General features: G+C 40.5%; 1 protein-coding gene across 1 annotated transcript; it reads left to right on the top strand.

Moving 5' to 3' along the window:
- Nucleotides 1–6,651: 6,651 nt before the first annotated feature.
- On the top strand, nucleotides 6,652–12,384 carry LOC133081438 (beta-defensin 130B-like). Its single transcript, XM_061177568.1, has 2 exons — nucleotides 6,652–6,709; nucleotides 12,203–12,384. The coding sequence occupies exons 1-2, from the start codon at nucleotides 6,652–6,654 to the stop codon at nucleotides 12,382–12,384; spliced, it is 240 nt and encodes a 79-aa protein (XP_061033551.1).
- Nucleotides 12,385–16,433: the final 4,049 nt, after the last annotated feature.

Here is a 16,433-nt window from a genome sequence, read left to right as displayed (position 1 = left end):
TTCCTATAATGCAGTATTTATGAAGTCTTTATGTTTTTTTTTAATTCTCAGAGTATGGATATTTCCCATAATAATTTGGTATAGTCTTTACTCGATTTAGGGCAAAACTGACCTTAAAACAGCAGAGGTATACTGTAGGTAAGGAACTAAGTGTGTAAGTGGTGAGAGAGCTTGATGGTTTGCTTTCATTTCTCCCTCCCTACCTCATCTCCACCATCTAGCAAGAATATGGATAAGCACTACACTTGAGTTGAATTTAGTTTACAAAGACTATGTCCTTTTTGGATACAGGTGAGAAACTGGGACTCTCTACCAAGTCAATCTAGCCCTATATTACTGATCTATACCTGGACTCCACAAAATTGGGTGCCTCAGCTTAGACTAACTGCCTGTGAGTGCTCTTGAGTCTAAAAGCTCAGAAGAGATCCTTAATCTGGCTTAATTCATTTAAAACACTATGGCACCTATTATCTATAATTTGGAATTTACTGGCAAGTCCGCTTGGTTTCCTGATTTATCATGGAAACATGATGTCTTAAATAACTAAGGAAAAGATACCTGAAAGACTGTTATCCTAATGAGATGCAATCATAGTTCTGGGGTGCGGATGGGGGATTATAAGAGAAAAGCAAAACCCTTACAGATATGTAGGAAAGATTTTTAAACCTTGAAAGAACAGCAGGCTTCGGCTACGTTACAAGCGCTATCAAAACAGGATGAGCAGACTCTCTGGTCCCTAGAAGAAGTAACCTCATGGTGTGTTCCAAAAACCTCCGGAAACACTGATGTATTCGTCATAGTTTTTCTCTTTTTTCTCTTGCCAAATATAGAATAATCTCCTGACTTGTGTCTGTCTCCCTACAAATACCTTTTAGTTAGTCACGTACAGTAATAAAGTCTTGTCTCTGGCATTTTTTTATCCTTTTTAATAAAAATATCCTTCTTATACTTAATTTACATCAGTCCTCAACATCCTGTCTAAATCCTTTTGACGGTTGGACATGCCACACTTGCTTTAATAATTCAACATGTTGGCTAACTTCCGTGGGAGAGATTGTGTGTGTGTGTGTGTGTGTGTGTTTCATGCTTCCAATTCTTTTGTTCAGACTTTAAATACTAGAATAGGAATATCTGAATAGAGAGGATCATCATAAATATTCCAGGAAGCAAACCTGCAATACAGCAGGTCCCAGACCCCCTCTTCTCACTCAAAGACTAATTTAACAACTATACACGGATGAAAAGACCTTTATTAGAGTCTGGAGTCCAGTCAAGGGATCCAGGCGCAGGTCCCATCCTCCAGACACACCTGGGCAGGGCTGGGGCCTCCGAGGCTCCAAGCAGCCCCGCCCCCACAGCTTCCTGCATTGAGGTGGTACACGGGCCGCTCTCCTGAGCTATAATTGCATGCCTGGAGTTTAGGGGAACCATGCGCATATGGCTCCCCTAGGCTTTGCCCTAAAGGGGGGCTGTCAGTGGTGACCACGCCTCAGCAGCAGTTCTCTGCCTGGGACCCACAGCTGTCTAGGGCATCTTCTGAAATCTAGGCAGAGGCAGCCATGCACCCACAGCTTTGCTGTGCACAGCACACACCACATCAAGGACTTCTGGAGCTGTACCTGGGGCTCCGAGGACCACAGCTGCAGGGAGAGAGTCCATAACGTGAGGTGGCACCAGGCAGCCTCTTTTGAAATCATTCTAACCCCCAGACCTTTGCACTCTGGGATGCAAAGCAATTGGAGGGGCAGCCTATGGTCTCTGAAAGTAATTTTTCCACTAGACAGTAGGTCCTGCCTCCTGACATCAATATCCTATTTTTGGTTATTGAGATGGTTATGTAAGTTGTTCCTGACTTCAGTCTCCCTCACAAGAAGACAAACTAGCAAATATCCACAGATTAGACACCACTGTGAAACTCCTAGAACAGGGGGTGAGTCTGAAGAAATTCTCTGGACCGCGAACACTGAGAAGGATGGTATTAGAAGGGCAAATGAATTGCTACACTCTAACCTCATCACCCCTCCCCAAGGCTGGCACAGCACCAGACCAAGAGAGCCCCCGTGGACCTATGATTCTCCAGTGGGAAAAAGAGAGCCTGATGTGGACATCTAGCTTCCCAAGCATTGTGGCCACTTCCCAGGAGGCTCTCAACAGAATGGCAGAATTCTCAACAGAAACTTTTCAGACCAGGAGAGGATGAAATGATATATTTACCCCACTCTCAACAATGGATAGATAGGTGCACATGTAGCATTTTCTCAAATAGATGATATGTTAGGCCACACAACAAGTCTTGGCAAATTCAAGAAGATTGAAATCCTGCGTATATTCTCTGACCACAATGGTATGAAAGTAGAAATCAGTAACAGGAGGAAAACTGGAAAATTCATGAATACATGAAAATTAAACAATACTCTCCCGAACCACCAATGGATCAAAGAAGAAATTAAAGGGGAAATTATACATATATCTTGAGAGAAAAGAATGGAAACACAATATACCAAAACTTATTGGATGCAGCAAAAGCAGTTCTAAGAGGGAAGTTCATAGCAGTAAATGCCTGTATTAAGAAACAAGAAAAAACTCGAATAAACAACCTAACTCCATGCTTCAAGGAACTAGGAAAAGAAGACTAAACCAAGACCAAAGTTAGCAGAAGGAAGGAAATAATAAAGACTAAGGCAGAAATAAATGAAATAGAGAACAGGAACACAATAGAAATGATTAACAAAACTAAGAGTTGGCTCTTTGAAAAGATAAACAAAACGGACAAACCTTTAGCTAGGCTAAACAAGGAAAAAAAGAGAGAGGATCCATATCAACAAAATTATAAATGAAAAAGGAAACATTACAACTGAGAACACCAAAATACAAAGTATCATAAGAGGCTACTATGATAACTCTATGCCAAGAAACTAGACAACCTAGAAGAAATGGATAAGTTCTTAGAAATATACAACCTACCAAGACTGAATCAAGAAGAAACAGAAAATCTTAACAAACCAATTACTAGCAAGGATATTAATTCAGTAATCAAAAACCAGATGGCTTCACTGGTGAATTTGACCAAACATTTAAGGAAGAATTAATGCCAATCCTTCTCAAACTCTTCCCCAAAACTGAAAAGGTGAAAACACTCCCAAACTCATTTTATGAGGTCAGCATTATCCTCATACCAAAGCCAGAAAAGGACACTAGAAGAAAAGAAAACTACAGACAAATCTACCTAAAGATACAAAAATCTCAATAAAATACTAGTACTAAATTGAATTCAGCAGCACATTAAAAGAATCATTCACCATGATCACATGGGATTTATCATTGGGATGCAAAGATGGTTAATAACATGCAAATCAATAAATGTGATACATCAAGTTAATAGAATGAAAGATAAAAATCATGCAATCATCTAAACAGATGCAGAAAAAGCATTTGAAAAAATTTAACATTCATTCATGATAAAATCTTGTAACACCTTAGGTATAGATGGAAAGTATTTCAATATTATAAAGGCCATATATGACAAACCCACAGCCAAAATCATACTCAATGGTGAAAGGTTACAAGTTTTCACTCTAAGATCAGGCACAAGACAAGGGTGCCCACTTTCACCACTCCTGTTCAACACTGTACAGGAATTCCTAGCCAGAGAAATCAAGCAAGAAAAAGAAATTAAAAGCTTTTAGAATTGGAAAGCAACAAGTAAAATTGTCTCTATTTTCAGATGACATTTTATATATAGAAAATCCTAAAGAGTCCACCAAAAAACTGTAAGACCTAGTCAATGAATTCAGTACAGCTGCAGGACACAAAATCAACATGCGAAAATCAGTAGTGTTTCTATACACTAACAAAGAATTATCTGCAAAGAAAAAAAAAAAAGAAATTCTACTTAAAATAGCATCAAAAATTAAAATAATAAAATACTTTTGGCATAGAAACAGATGCAGAGACCAAAGGAAGAGAATAGAGAGTCCAAAAATAAATCTCCACATATACAGTCAATTAATGCTTGACGAGGGAGCCAAGAATACTCAGTGGGGAAATGACAGTCTCTCCAGCAAATGGTGTTGGGAAAACTGGATAACCACATGCAGCACACTGAAATTGTGCCCCTACCTTATACCACTCACAAAAAATTAACTTGAAATGAATTAAAGACTTAAACATAAGACCTTATACCATAAAACTCCTAAAAGAAAACAGGGAAAAATCTCCTTGACATTTTCTTGGCAACGATTTTTTGGATATGACACCAAAAGCACAAGCAACAAAAGCAAAAATTAACAAGCAGGACTACATCAAACTAAAAAGCTCTGCACAGCAAAAGAAACAATCTACAAAAATGAAAAGGCAATCTACACAATGGGAGAAAGTATTTGTAAATGATATATCAGATAAGGGTTAATATATATAAATATATAAAGAACTCATACAACTCAATAACAAAAACCAAATAACCCAATTTAAAAAAAATGAACAGAGGAACTAAACAGATTTTTCCAAACATACAAATGACCACAGGTACATGAAAAGAGTCTCAACATCACTAATCATCAGGAAATGCAGAACAAAACCACAATGAAAGATTACTTCACACCTATTACAATGGCTGTCATCAAGAAGACAAGAAATAACAAGTGTTGGAGAGGACGTGGAGAAAAGAGAACCTTTGTGCACTGTTGGTGGGATGTAAAATGGTTCAGCCACTATGGAAAAGCGTGGAGGTTCCTCAAAAAGTAAAAATAGAGTTACCCTGTGATCCAGCAATCCCACTTTGGGGCATATATACAAAGGAAATGAAATCAGGATCTTGAAGAATTATCTGCATTCCCGTGATCATTCCAGCATTATTCACAATAGCTAAGATATGACAACAACCCAAGTGTCCATCAGCAGATGAATGGATAAAGAAGATATCGTGTATGTGTGTGTGTGTGTGTGTGTGTATATATGTGTATATATATGTATTATATGTATGTGTATATATATATATATATATATATATATATATATATATATATATATATATATACACAATGAAATATTATTCAGCCATGAGAAAAAAAATGAAATCCTGCCATTTGCAACAGCATGGAAGTACCTGGAGGGCATTATGCTAAGTGAGATGAGTCTGACAGAGAAAGACAAACAGTGTGTGATCTCACTTTGATGTGGAATCTGAAAAGCCAAACTCATCAAAACAGAGGGTAGAATGGTGGCTACCAGGGGCTGGAAGTGGGGGAATTGGGGAGATGCTGTTTCAGGGTACAAACTTACAACCAGTAGATAAGTAAGTTCTGGAGATCTAATGGGCAACATAGTGATTATAGTCAACAACACTGTATGATAAACCTCAAAGTCATAGGAAACTACATCTTAATTGTTCTTGCTACACAGAAGAAATGATAATTATGTGACCTAACAGAGATGTCAGCTAACACTGTGGTGGCAATCACACCGCAATACATAAATGTATCACATCAACATGTTGTACACCTTAAAGTTACACAATGTTATATGTCAACTGTATCTCAATTTTTCAAAATAGATAAAATAAACTCATTAGTTAATAAACATGTAAATGATCAAAAGTAGTCATAATAGAAGACATAAAAGTATATAAAATTTTTCCCTAAAAAGCTGATATCACATATAAAAGTTTATAAATGAAAAAATAAGTAAATTTAGATAAATGTGTCATTAAGCCATTGATCATAGGTAAATTAACTTTAGATAAACTGGTTTTAGGTCAATTGGTTATTGGCCAAAGGAATATACTTAGGCTTTCTATACTTTGTTTCTATATGGTAGGGTAGGGGGAAAGGTTAGGGATCTCTTTAAGCTTTTGTTTTTTTCCCCCAAAATTTATTCTCTTATTTATTTTTTTAAAAATTTTTTTGGTCATGCCATGCACGTGGGATCTTAGTTTCCTGACCAGGGATTGAACCCGCGCCCTCTGCATTGGAAGCACGGAGTCTTAACCACTGGACCGCCAGGGAAGTCCCTCTTTAAGCTTTTGGCATATAGTGTTTAGACAATACATGGCTATTGAGGAAATACTGTGCTCTTTATTTGACTCTCCTGATCTCACCAATCTTGTCATATGGGACAGTTAGACAAAGGATTAATAACAGATGAGAAAATTTTAGTTTTCAATGTGTACTAAGTGTATTTACCTTTCAGATGCTACTAAGAACATAGTATATATGTGATACTGGCCTCTCTTTTAAAGGAATACCTTAAAAATACAGCTTTTTTTTTCAGAAATGGTCCATAGGCAATTATTTTATCCCTCTTGTGGAAAAGAGTTTGCTGCGGAAGAACTCCCTTGCAATTCAGAGGACTTTGGTAACAAGGACTATTACACTCAGTGACCCTTTAAAAGATGACTGGCCAAAGATACTGACCTCTGAGAAATTTGAGAGCCCATAGAAAAAGTAAAGGATTAGCCATCTGGTCTCCAGTAGTTAGGTTAATTTGTCACCAAATTTAGGGAGTTCAGGGTTTGGAAATATTCCAGCGGAAGCTGTTTTATTTTCTTACTTGTTAAGCTTCACTGACTAAAAGGAACCTCAGTCTCCAGAAGTAAATAAAAGGCCCTGAATCCCGCTATTCCTGATTACTCACTTCTCTACCGGGCATTCAACCATGAGACTCCATTTACTGCTTTCTGTTCTCCTCCTCTCTTTGACTATAATACCAAAAGGTAAGATGGTGAATAACTGTAGAGATCGGTTTCTTAGGAGACCTATTCAGATGCGTAATTATGCTGTAGGCATCTTAACTCAGACCCTAATGCACAGTCTTAGGGATGCAGAAGTCCAACATGATCATCTTCCTTAGAACTGATGAGGCCAAAATTGTGAAGTGGGACAAGGATTTCCATCAACAGAAAATGAGTTCCAAAAGCTCCATGATTAGAAAAGGGGGCTCAAACCGATGTGGAAGTGGAGAAGCTTTGACATGTGACACCAGGCTCGGCATACAAATCGAGTAGCTTTTACAAGGGCCCCCACCTCCAAAAAGGAGAGTGAAAGTGAAAATGGCGGCTACTGGGTCAGACTTGGTTAGTGAATGGAAGTGATGTAGTCTGTTGGTGAGGGAATATTTGCGAATGGTAGAAATTAGGCACATAATACACAGCTCAACAAAAAAGAATTATATCAAGTTATTAATAGGGAGCAGAGGAATTTGGAAAAAGCATGGATTTGGGACGGTGCGTCAATGGCAAAATTTTAAGCATAACGCAAAATAGGAAGGGAGCATTTTAACAACCTGAGTTACATCCTTGGTGCTCATGATGGAGAAGTTGGAATATTAAAGTGTAGACTTAAAGGGAAAAGGGAACATGGCCATTTTCAGGCTGATTCATTCAGATCCTTGTAAAAACTAAGACTGTTTTCTCCACTGTTGATGTCAGGATGTTCACATCCCTCAAAATAACATCTGTGTTCACTGAACATAGATTAAGTCTGGGTAACTCTCCCTCTTCCTTGATTCATCTATAAGATTCCTTCAAATACAATCAAAGATATTCATGTATGTTGAAATGTTTGATCTTTGCCTAATCTATGAATATCTTGGGATCTATCTGATGTACAGCTGCCCCCTCTTGAAGGAGTTCACGTACTTCTCACCTGGCCCTCAATTCTGTCAGAAGAAGACACACTTGTAGTGACAGCTAATGTAAAATTATATGATGTTAATGACTTAAAATTAGAAGGCAATTTAATGGTTAATTCTTTAATTTTACAGATAAGAGAATCCATGTCCACATAAAGAATATGATTTCACTAAGGTCACATAGGTAGTGGCAACACTGCAGCTGGAACCAAGTATTTTTAATCTGGGTCAGCATTGTTTCCATCGATCTTCGGGTGTAGATATGCCCATAAAGTGGTAACCCTAATTTCTGTCAGGCTTTTTACCTCAAAATCCCCTAATTAGACATTGAAGAACCTAAGGAGATTTTCAAGTTTCCTCTTTGGGAAGCTACAATGTCTTTGAAACATGTTACTTCATTTACCTCTAAATTCTTTTTCTTCAGTGTTTGTGGTAGGCATGTTGAATTGGCTTAACATTCTGGCATTATTACTGGGATGACTTCCACTAGTCTTTAGATTTTCCTGATCTTTGTTCTTAAAATCATATAATGGTGATAATCAGACTGCTGAAAGCACTTGGTTCAAGATAATTACGTGTGCATGGTTGATGAGTGAATTTTTTTTTTTTTTTTTTTTTTGCTCATGCTTGCTTTCCACCACCTAAGCGAAATTCAACTCAGCATAAATGACTGTCTCCACCCAGAGTCATACACCATGTTATGGGCCTTTTTTTTTTTAAGGTTAAGGAGGGATACTTCTGGAAGTAAAGATCGAGCCAAAAGTCACCATTATAGTGGGAAAGTGATATGGCAGTGGTTCATTCTTAGAGTGGAAAACAATTCAAGAAAAAGGTTGTCCTAGAGCAAAGGCCAGAAATAACTGACAGGAAAACAGGACTCCAAGAAATCTAGGCCTAAGGTTTAGAGAAGTTCCTATGGTAATAATGAGACTGGACACCCATAAATACAATTGTACATCCAAGAGTGGGGGGCCAAATAGTCAAAAATAGGCTGGAGCCAAGAAGTTTTAGAAGGAATAAGAGACAGAAAATGTGTGTGCAGTCAAAGAATACTTAACTGCATTCAATGGTAAGAAACGTGTACTGAGCATCTACTACTTTCCATGGGCTGCGTGAGACACCCAAGATACAATGGGAAACGAAAGGAAGACTGTCTTCCCACAGTAGAGAGGACAGACATTAGGCAAATGATTACAAATGCATCTATAAATTATAAATGTTAATAAGTACAATGAAAAGGAACAGAGTATTCTGAGTGCCTGAAACATGCGGTCATTGTCAATCTGCAACATCCGGGAAAAGTTCATTGAGGCATGCCTTTTGAGCTGAAAACAGGAAGATAAGTGTTCACTGATGAACCCCTTGCAAGGAGACCTCAACACTCCTGGCAGAGGAAGAAGCCAGTGCAATGTCCCTGACGCAGAAGAAACCACAGTGTGTTTAAGGAACTGCAAGGCCACGGCAGGAGAGCACTAGTTTATACCAGAAAATGTGCCAAGCATCTCATGGAATTAGGCCACAGTAAAAACTGCATGGCACCAAGGCTCAATCTGCAGCGACGCTTCAAGAACAGGGAGGGCAAGGCTACTAGACTTTGTGCAGGGAGTGGTGATCACGAGTATCTCCATCACCAGGGGTGGGGCTTGGTTTCCGCTCAAAGTAGGATCATCTACGGGTTCTAGGCGGCCTATGAGCCTGATAGGTCTTTCTTTTTGTTTCACTACTTCCACTATTCTTTCTTCAGAGTTTCTCTTCTTGGTTCTGCCACAGAAGGAGTTTCAAGTTTAGAGTAGCTTCCTTCTTTTCTAATCTTGAGATAATCACTCTTTGAGGTACACACATAGAATGAAGCCTGAGAAACCACCAGCGACTGTGTGGAAATAGATAAACGGTATCAATAACAATCATGAGAAATTAGGAAATCAAAATTCCTAACCTTTCAATCTGATAATTTCTGTGATGCAAAGGTAAATAAGTCTGATCTATCTAGGTGGATTCTCTAAGTCAAAATCATGTTTAGACTTGAAAATATGCACTGTCCGAAATCTCTGTCATCCTTTGGATGAGGCCCCTTCTACAGTGTTCCAAAGGAAGTTCCTACCCTCTAGGCACCATGATTCATACTCCATTAAAGTAGGATACCAAAGTATAAGACAAAACCAGCAAAGGTGGTGAGGAAAGTGCATCACTGAAGGTATGAAGGACTCACAATTCACAGGCAAAAACCGCCAGGGTCCAGGACGACAGATGTGGGACAGGTAGACAGGATGCACAACAAACTCTGCTTCAAGACTAATCTGGAAGGTGAATCTGGAGGACAGGATGCTAAGTGAAATCAGCCAGTCCAAGAAGAGAAAGACTGCATGACTGCCCTTACCTGAGGCATCTAAAAATAGTCAAACTCGTAGACACCTGGAGCAGAATAGCGGTTTCCAGGGGCTGGGGGAAGGGAGAAATGGGGAGTTGTCGTCGGATGGGCTTCAAGTTTCACTTCTACAAGATGAAGGAATTCTCGAGATCTGCTGGGCAGACTTGTGCCTCTGGATAATGGTACCACGTTATGTACTTAGAAATGTCAGAGTGGAGATCTCATGTTTAGTGTTCTTACCACAGTAAAAAAAAGAAAGAAAGAAAGGAAAAGTGAAGAGCCGGAGGTTACTGGGGCTGGTAGCAGAGCTGGGCTCCCTGCGAATCTGACAAGAGCCCTTTGGAGGCATCACGCCTTTCAAGTCATGACGACCCCTTCCTCCAGATCAGTCCTCCTTGGTTTCTCCCAAATCACTTATGCCAAGAGGATGGATTAAACAAAGATCCTATAATCTTGCACAGGAGGGAAAAACTCTCAATGGCCAGGTGTGTTCGGAAGAGAATAATATATTGCAGGCACACGGAAAGGTCACGATACCTTACTTTGGCATGTGGAGATGCACCGCGTGGGACGCCTCTGTGCTCATACCCAGATGTGTCCTTGAAACATACTCTGCCTCTCACTATGCCTTGCCCAATATTAAAAACCCTTGATTTTAGCTTCGTTAGAAAACCTGAAAGTCACCAAATGTTACACTAAGTGCGTGGGTGAGGTTACCGGGGAGAGGCCGACAGCTGGTAAGAGGACTGCTGCACTGCTGGGTAGGAGCCTGCACTCTGTGTAGACAGGCGTGGGGTGGGGTCACCCTCGGCCCCGGCCCCGAGAGCGGCGGGACCCTCGGCCCTGTCCCCGAGAGCGGCGGGACCCTCGGCGCTCTCCCTGAAAGGCAGACGCTCCAGCCTCCGGAACCGGCAGAGCAGAGGCGGCACCACAGGGTGCTATCCAACGCCCCACCATGCCGTCCTCCTGCCACACGAGGCCCCGAGCCCACGGAGGGCTAGCCTGAGAGTCAGATCCTCCAGCAGGGGGAGAACACAGACTCGCACAGGTTCTGAAAATTCAGTTACAAGAGGCTGCGCTGGTGTATCTGGCTGTGGGTATTTTTCTACGGGACGGTGAGATAACAATGAGGGCCTGGTTTAAATACCGCCCCCCACCAAACAAAGATTCAGAGCCCCAAAGGGCTCAAACTCAGTTAAGCGGTAGAAGTTAGGGACCAAAGAAGCCAGCCAGTCAGGGTTAGTGTATTATTGGACAGTAAAGACAAAATGGGACACAGTGAGTTAACAGGATGGCTCAAGAGCCAGCGAATCCCTACTACTGGCCGCGGACAGAAGTGTCCTGTTACGTAACAGCCACCATGACCCACGGGGAAAAGGACCCTTGGCTGTGCTGGAAACACTAGAGGAGGGATGCTGGGGTGCAAGAGAACGGTGCTGAAGCACACCCTCAGTTATGTGCTTTTCAGCAGCCCAATGAATCGGGAAAACATATGGGTGTGTTTAAGGAAAAGCACCTTTCAGCTCTGAGAGAAATTCTCTCCATGTATCTGCATATAAGGGGCATTGAAGAACACAGAAAATCCGGTTCCTGCACAGTCCTGAAATGGGGGAATTAGGTAAGGTGAAATCTGAAGGATGGCTAGACTTTCCACAAGAGGAGATGAAGATGAGGACAGGTGACATACAATAAGGATGCTGTAAATGTGGATGCAGAGCTTAGCACGGGCGAGGGGGTAGAGGGTGGATACTTCCGCTGAAGTAGTCTGTCTCAGTGCAGGTGTTACTGGCATTTGGGGCAGGACAACTCAATAGGTGGGACATTTACCAACCCTGAGCCTTACCCACAAACGCCAAGGACATCTCCCCAGTCATGGTGACAACAAAGCACCCCACACGGTTCAACGCCAAGGACATCTCCCCAGTCATGGTGACAACAAAGCACCCCACATGGTTCAACATGTACTGCCCTTGATAAGGACAACTCTCTAAAAGCTTCTAGAAACCAGCCCGCCCTAAGATGTGTATAGTCCCACACTCTTAGCACCCCTCCTCCAAAAAGCCACTTCTTTTGCCTAAGTCATTTTTTCATATAGGTAATATCATTTATTCTATCTTAAAGCCATTCTTCTGTAAATTTATTGCTTTACATACATTACCAATAATTTGATGGTGAATTAATGAGGTTGTTGCATCTCTTTCTGTGCAGCAAGTACTGGCCTTATTCCAGGACAAAAACAATGTATTCTTCTGCAAGGGGTGTGCAAAGACGGAGGATGCACCAGCACGGATGACACCATTGGTGTGTGTAATGATGAAAAAAAATGTTGTAGAAGGTGGTGGGTATTTTCTCCCTATCCAACGCCAGTTCCCAAATCAAAATCTCCTTGATGACAGCAAACTGTAAGCCCTTCGAACTCTGGAACACACGGGTGAACTTCACAGACTCCTGTTTGACTCAGAACTCCAGAACCCGAGGCTAAATTATACAGACTCCTCTCAAACTTGCTTTCCTCCCTTGACTGGAAATAAATGTCCTAATTCTACATGTACTCATCCCTGGGGAACTTCTTCTTGATGCACCTGCAAACCTCTTAAGAACTACAAGACTAAACTAAATAACAGAGGCACCTCATACCCTAAAGATGTTTAAACAGAATATGACTTTCTTAAAAAAGATAAAATTTTAAAATGTGAAAAAAAAATGATAAGGGTATGAAATAGCAGTAGGTAGTGTTTGATTATCTAAAGGGGGATATCAACCGTTTTCCTCATCTGACTCTGACCAAAAATTATTTTTGTTATTAAGAGAGACCTACTTGGGTGGCGTGAGTCAAGGTCTGTGCATCACATGGTCCTGCTACGTGACCTGAGCAGTAGACTCGCTGCCAACCCAGTCCTGCCAACACTAGCTGAGGCTGGTCTCCCCCACCCACTTCACCCGGGCCCTGGGGGAATGAAATGCAAGAACTGCTCCCCGCAAGGAGGCTCACAGGAGACAACAGAGTGCTGAGGACTCAGCGTGCCCTGCTGGTTCTTTCCAAATTCACCACGAGATAATTCCACTTTCTGGCTGGAATCATTTCCACCAGAATAATAGTTCTGGATCATCTGTACTTTATGGCTAAGAAAAGGAAAGGGCAAGAAAGAGGGCAAGAACATTACAGGACATGAGTTTCACAAGGATGGAAAAAAATCTTTTGAATGAGGCCAAATGACTCCACAAACAAAGTTCGAGGCTTTTTGTTTCCTCAACCGTAAAGCTGGTCTTCTGTGGTCCATCAGAAGAAGGTGGGTTATCTCACCTTCTAATAGTCTTAGGATTTATGTTTCTATTTTTTATGTGGCTATCAGGTGTCCACAAGACCATATGTTTCTTGAGTACAAAATCCGCCTTTATTCACATCTGCGTGTTCCGTGCATCACACGGTCTCACAGAACACACAGTGTTGACGTGTGCAGCAGTTCTTGATGAAACTGTAGTTGCTTTGCTTACCAGTCATGTGACTTTGAACTATTTATTTACCTTCATTTTCCTTAAAATTCTTCTCCAATAAATGAGTGCAATAAGTCTAACTACTGGGCTTGTTGTAAGGATTAAATGAGATCACGTACACAAAGCGCTTGGTATACACATGGCGAAACCCAGAAAAGCTTGCCGCGAATATTATTACTGTTCTCTTGTTGCTAAAATACCTTAAGGAAATAAATCATTGTACTTAGATAGGCTTGTTATTATACGATGCATAGATTACCAGTTTAAAATAAATAAAATGGAACTAAATAGATTTCATATTGAAAGAATATATGGATAAACAACTATTTCTTGGTATTTCAGAAGAAACCACAGCAAATTGTTAAAATTTTATAGTTTCTATTATAAATGCCATTGTTTTCTGATATTTAAAGCTTCATTTCTTTAATTAATATGTCTCGTGACCTCCTATGAAAACTGAAATTAAAAAAGCATGTTAGGAAAAATATTAAAGGAGATTTTCATCAGGATTGATAACGAAGCTTAAGTACTGACATTTCATTAGCATTAGACAATCCTTTCTAATGACATAATAGATTAAAATAAGGAACAATATCAAGGGAAGGACTTTTTTTTTTTTAGATGACAAAGGGCGTTAGAATTGTTATTTTATTAATGGTGTGATGGATGGTTAGCATCTCTGAGAAACAATTTCTCCCAAAGCCTCAGATCTCTATTCTTTCTGACCTAGAGATTGTATAAAGATTTTAAAGGTTTCCTTTAGGCTTTTCAGTTATTATTACTTAAAATGTTGCTAGACATATACTCACAAAATGCACATAAGAACTGTTGGTTTCACACCTAGAAACACATACAAAATACAATTTGAAGTTATTAACCATAGAAAAATATAACTGCAGTGAAATAAGCCATAATTGAAGTGAGTGTGCTTTATCAACAAGATATTAGCTGGAACATTAATAATACTTCAAGGCGTCTCTTCTTTTTCAATTCAAAGGCGCTAACCTGAAGGCACACGTCCTTGTCTAGGTGAGACCTGGACATGGGCCATCATTTGAAATGTGAGGTTGCTCAAACGAGCAATAACATAACATCACAACTTGATCCCACTCACAGGCCTAGCCAGGTGCACAGCCAGAGTAGGAAGCAATCCCTGTTAGTTATTTTATGGGTAAGATGTTAAAATTTTTATCGTAATTCAAATATGTTTTCTGGAAGAGGTAACATAATAGGTCATTATCCTTCACTAATATGTTCCTATATCTTAAGCTAGTAGATAGCTGGTCTATTATTTAATACGCGTTGGAAGGAGTATTAAAGAAAAACAGTCAATTTAAATCCGAAGATTTGAACTGCGGCTAGTGTGTCTGAGAAAATGAAGCTTTATTTTATTTTAATTAATTTTAATTTAGATAGCCATATGTGACTAGTGACTTATACAGCACAGCATAGCTTCAGAGCTCTGGACTGGTGCAGAGCGACACAGTGATGAAGCACGTGGCCTTCAGGCCAGGCAGCTTGTGTGCAAATCTCAACTCCATGACCTGCCAGTTGTGTGACCCTATTCCGGAAAATGAGGATAGCCATACTCACTTCATTGATTATTATGAGGATTAAATGAATTTGCATATAAAAGGCCCTCACGGCAGTATCTGCACTTATCATGAGAGCGATGCTCAGCCGTCCTGGGTTCTTGGGAATGATGGGGAAAGAGGGAGACAGCACTGTGAGAACACTGGGTAAGGGGCTCTAGCCACCTTCTAGTTTCTTCCTAGAGCTGGCTTTTCCATCCCTAATGCCCTTACTTTATTCTTCTTGGGAGTATAGAGAGCTCTCTCAGAACAGGCACTGAGAATCACAATTTAGGACGTGGTTTTCCACAACTAAACTTATACTAGATAAATGTGTCATCGCACACTGAGCAAAAGTTTAAGAGTTAAAAGAATCACAAGCCAAAAGTTGTCAGCTCTCCGGTGAATCCTCTGGAGACGTTTTATTCCTAGGCTTGCCCGTATGATACCTTCAGAAGAGAATGGATGATGAGAGTAACTTTGAGGGGTTTACTTGAAACGATGAGGGAGGGTACAAAAGAAAAGGGTCCTGTGTTGGCTAAAAGGATACAATCTCTGGGGTAGATTCAACCCTCCATGGCAACAAAGCTGGAAAATCTCCGACAAAAACAAACCCCTCCTCTCAGCAGGGTTTTCTCCACAGAGAATGAAATACCACAGATTAGAAATTCAGTTGTGTTGACATGAGTCCTGTTTTAGAATTTGACTAGCCTTGGGAGGATAAGAGGGTGCCTTTAAATAACTCCTCTTTTGCTGTGAATCAGTTTTATGACATCGTTTTCTTCTCACCCCTACCCGTGGTCAAGCCACCAGGAAGAGGGAGGTTTTGTGGGCACCGGAGAAGAGACTGAGAAATCGTTTGGCTGGGGGTGTCTTTCAGGCAGGGGAGACACCTGCCTGTCTTAGTGTTGGTGTGTGGAGCTGTGAGACCTCTGAAATAAGGCGGGATGGTGACTTTGGAAAGAGAGAGTCACACTTGGAAATGAAGCGTCATATCTGGAGAACAACCAAGCGAGAAAATGTTGCTTTGGTAAAGCCCACTAAAGGCTGAAAGAAAAGTTTAGTGAAATGTTGAAATGACTCGCAGTAACAACATCATGAATTGCCTTTTCTTATCACTCCCTAACTTTTCACCTGATAAAATCCCACACATGCCTCAAGGGATCATTCAATTGTCATACCCCTGTTTAGCCTTCCCCCAGATGCCCTCCAAACCCATCTCACAAGGCGAATCAATCTCTCCCTCCTTTGTGTTCTCCACACATGAACATACCTCTGTGGACGTCTTCACTCATTTTAACTTAGTCCAGAAGTGTCTCAATTCATGGAGCTCTTAATGCCTCATAATTATTTCTATGGCACCCTGGACGAAA

The sequence above is a fragment of the Eubalaena glacialis genome, chromosome 20 (genome assembly GCF_028564815.1).
Source record: "Eubalaena glacialis isolate mEubGla1 chromosome 20, mEubGla1.1.hap2.+ XY, whole genome shotgun sequence".
NCBI classification, from domain to species: Eukaryota; Metazoa; Chordata; class Mammalia; order Artiodactyla; family Balaenidae; genus Eubalaena; species Eubalaena glacialis.
Note: the sequence above shows the minus strand (reverse complement) of the source record. Positions and strands in the feature narration are given on the sequence as shown.

Excerpts from the sequence above, each read along its gene's own strand:
- LOC133081438 (XM_061177568.1), top strand. The coding sequence starts at position 6,652 with ATGAGACTCCATTTACTGCTTTCTGTTCTCCTCCTCTCTTTGACTATA. Across the intron at positions 6,710-12,202 it reads TTTGACTATAATACCAAAAG|CAAGTACTGGCCTTATTCCA; the intron begins GTAAGATGGTGA and ends CTTTCTGTGCAG.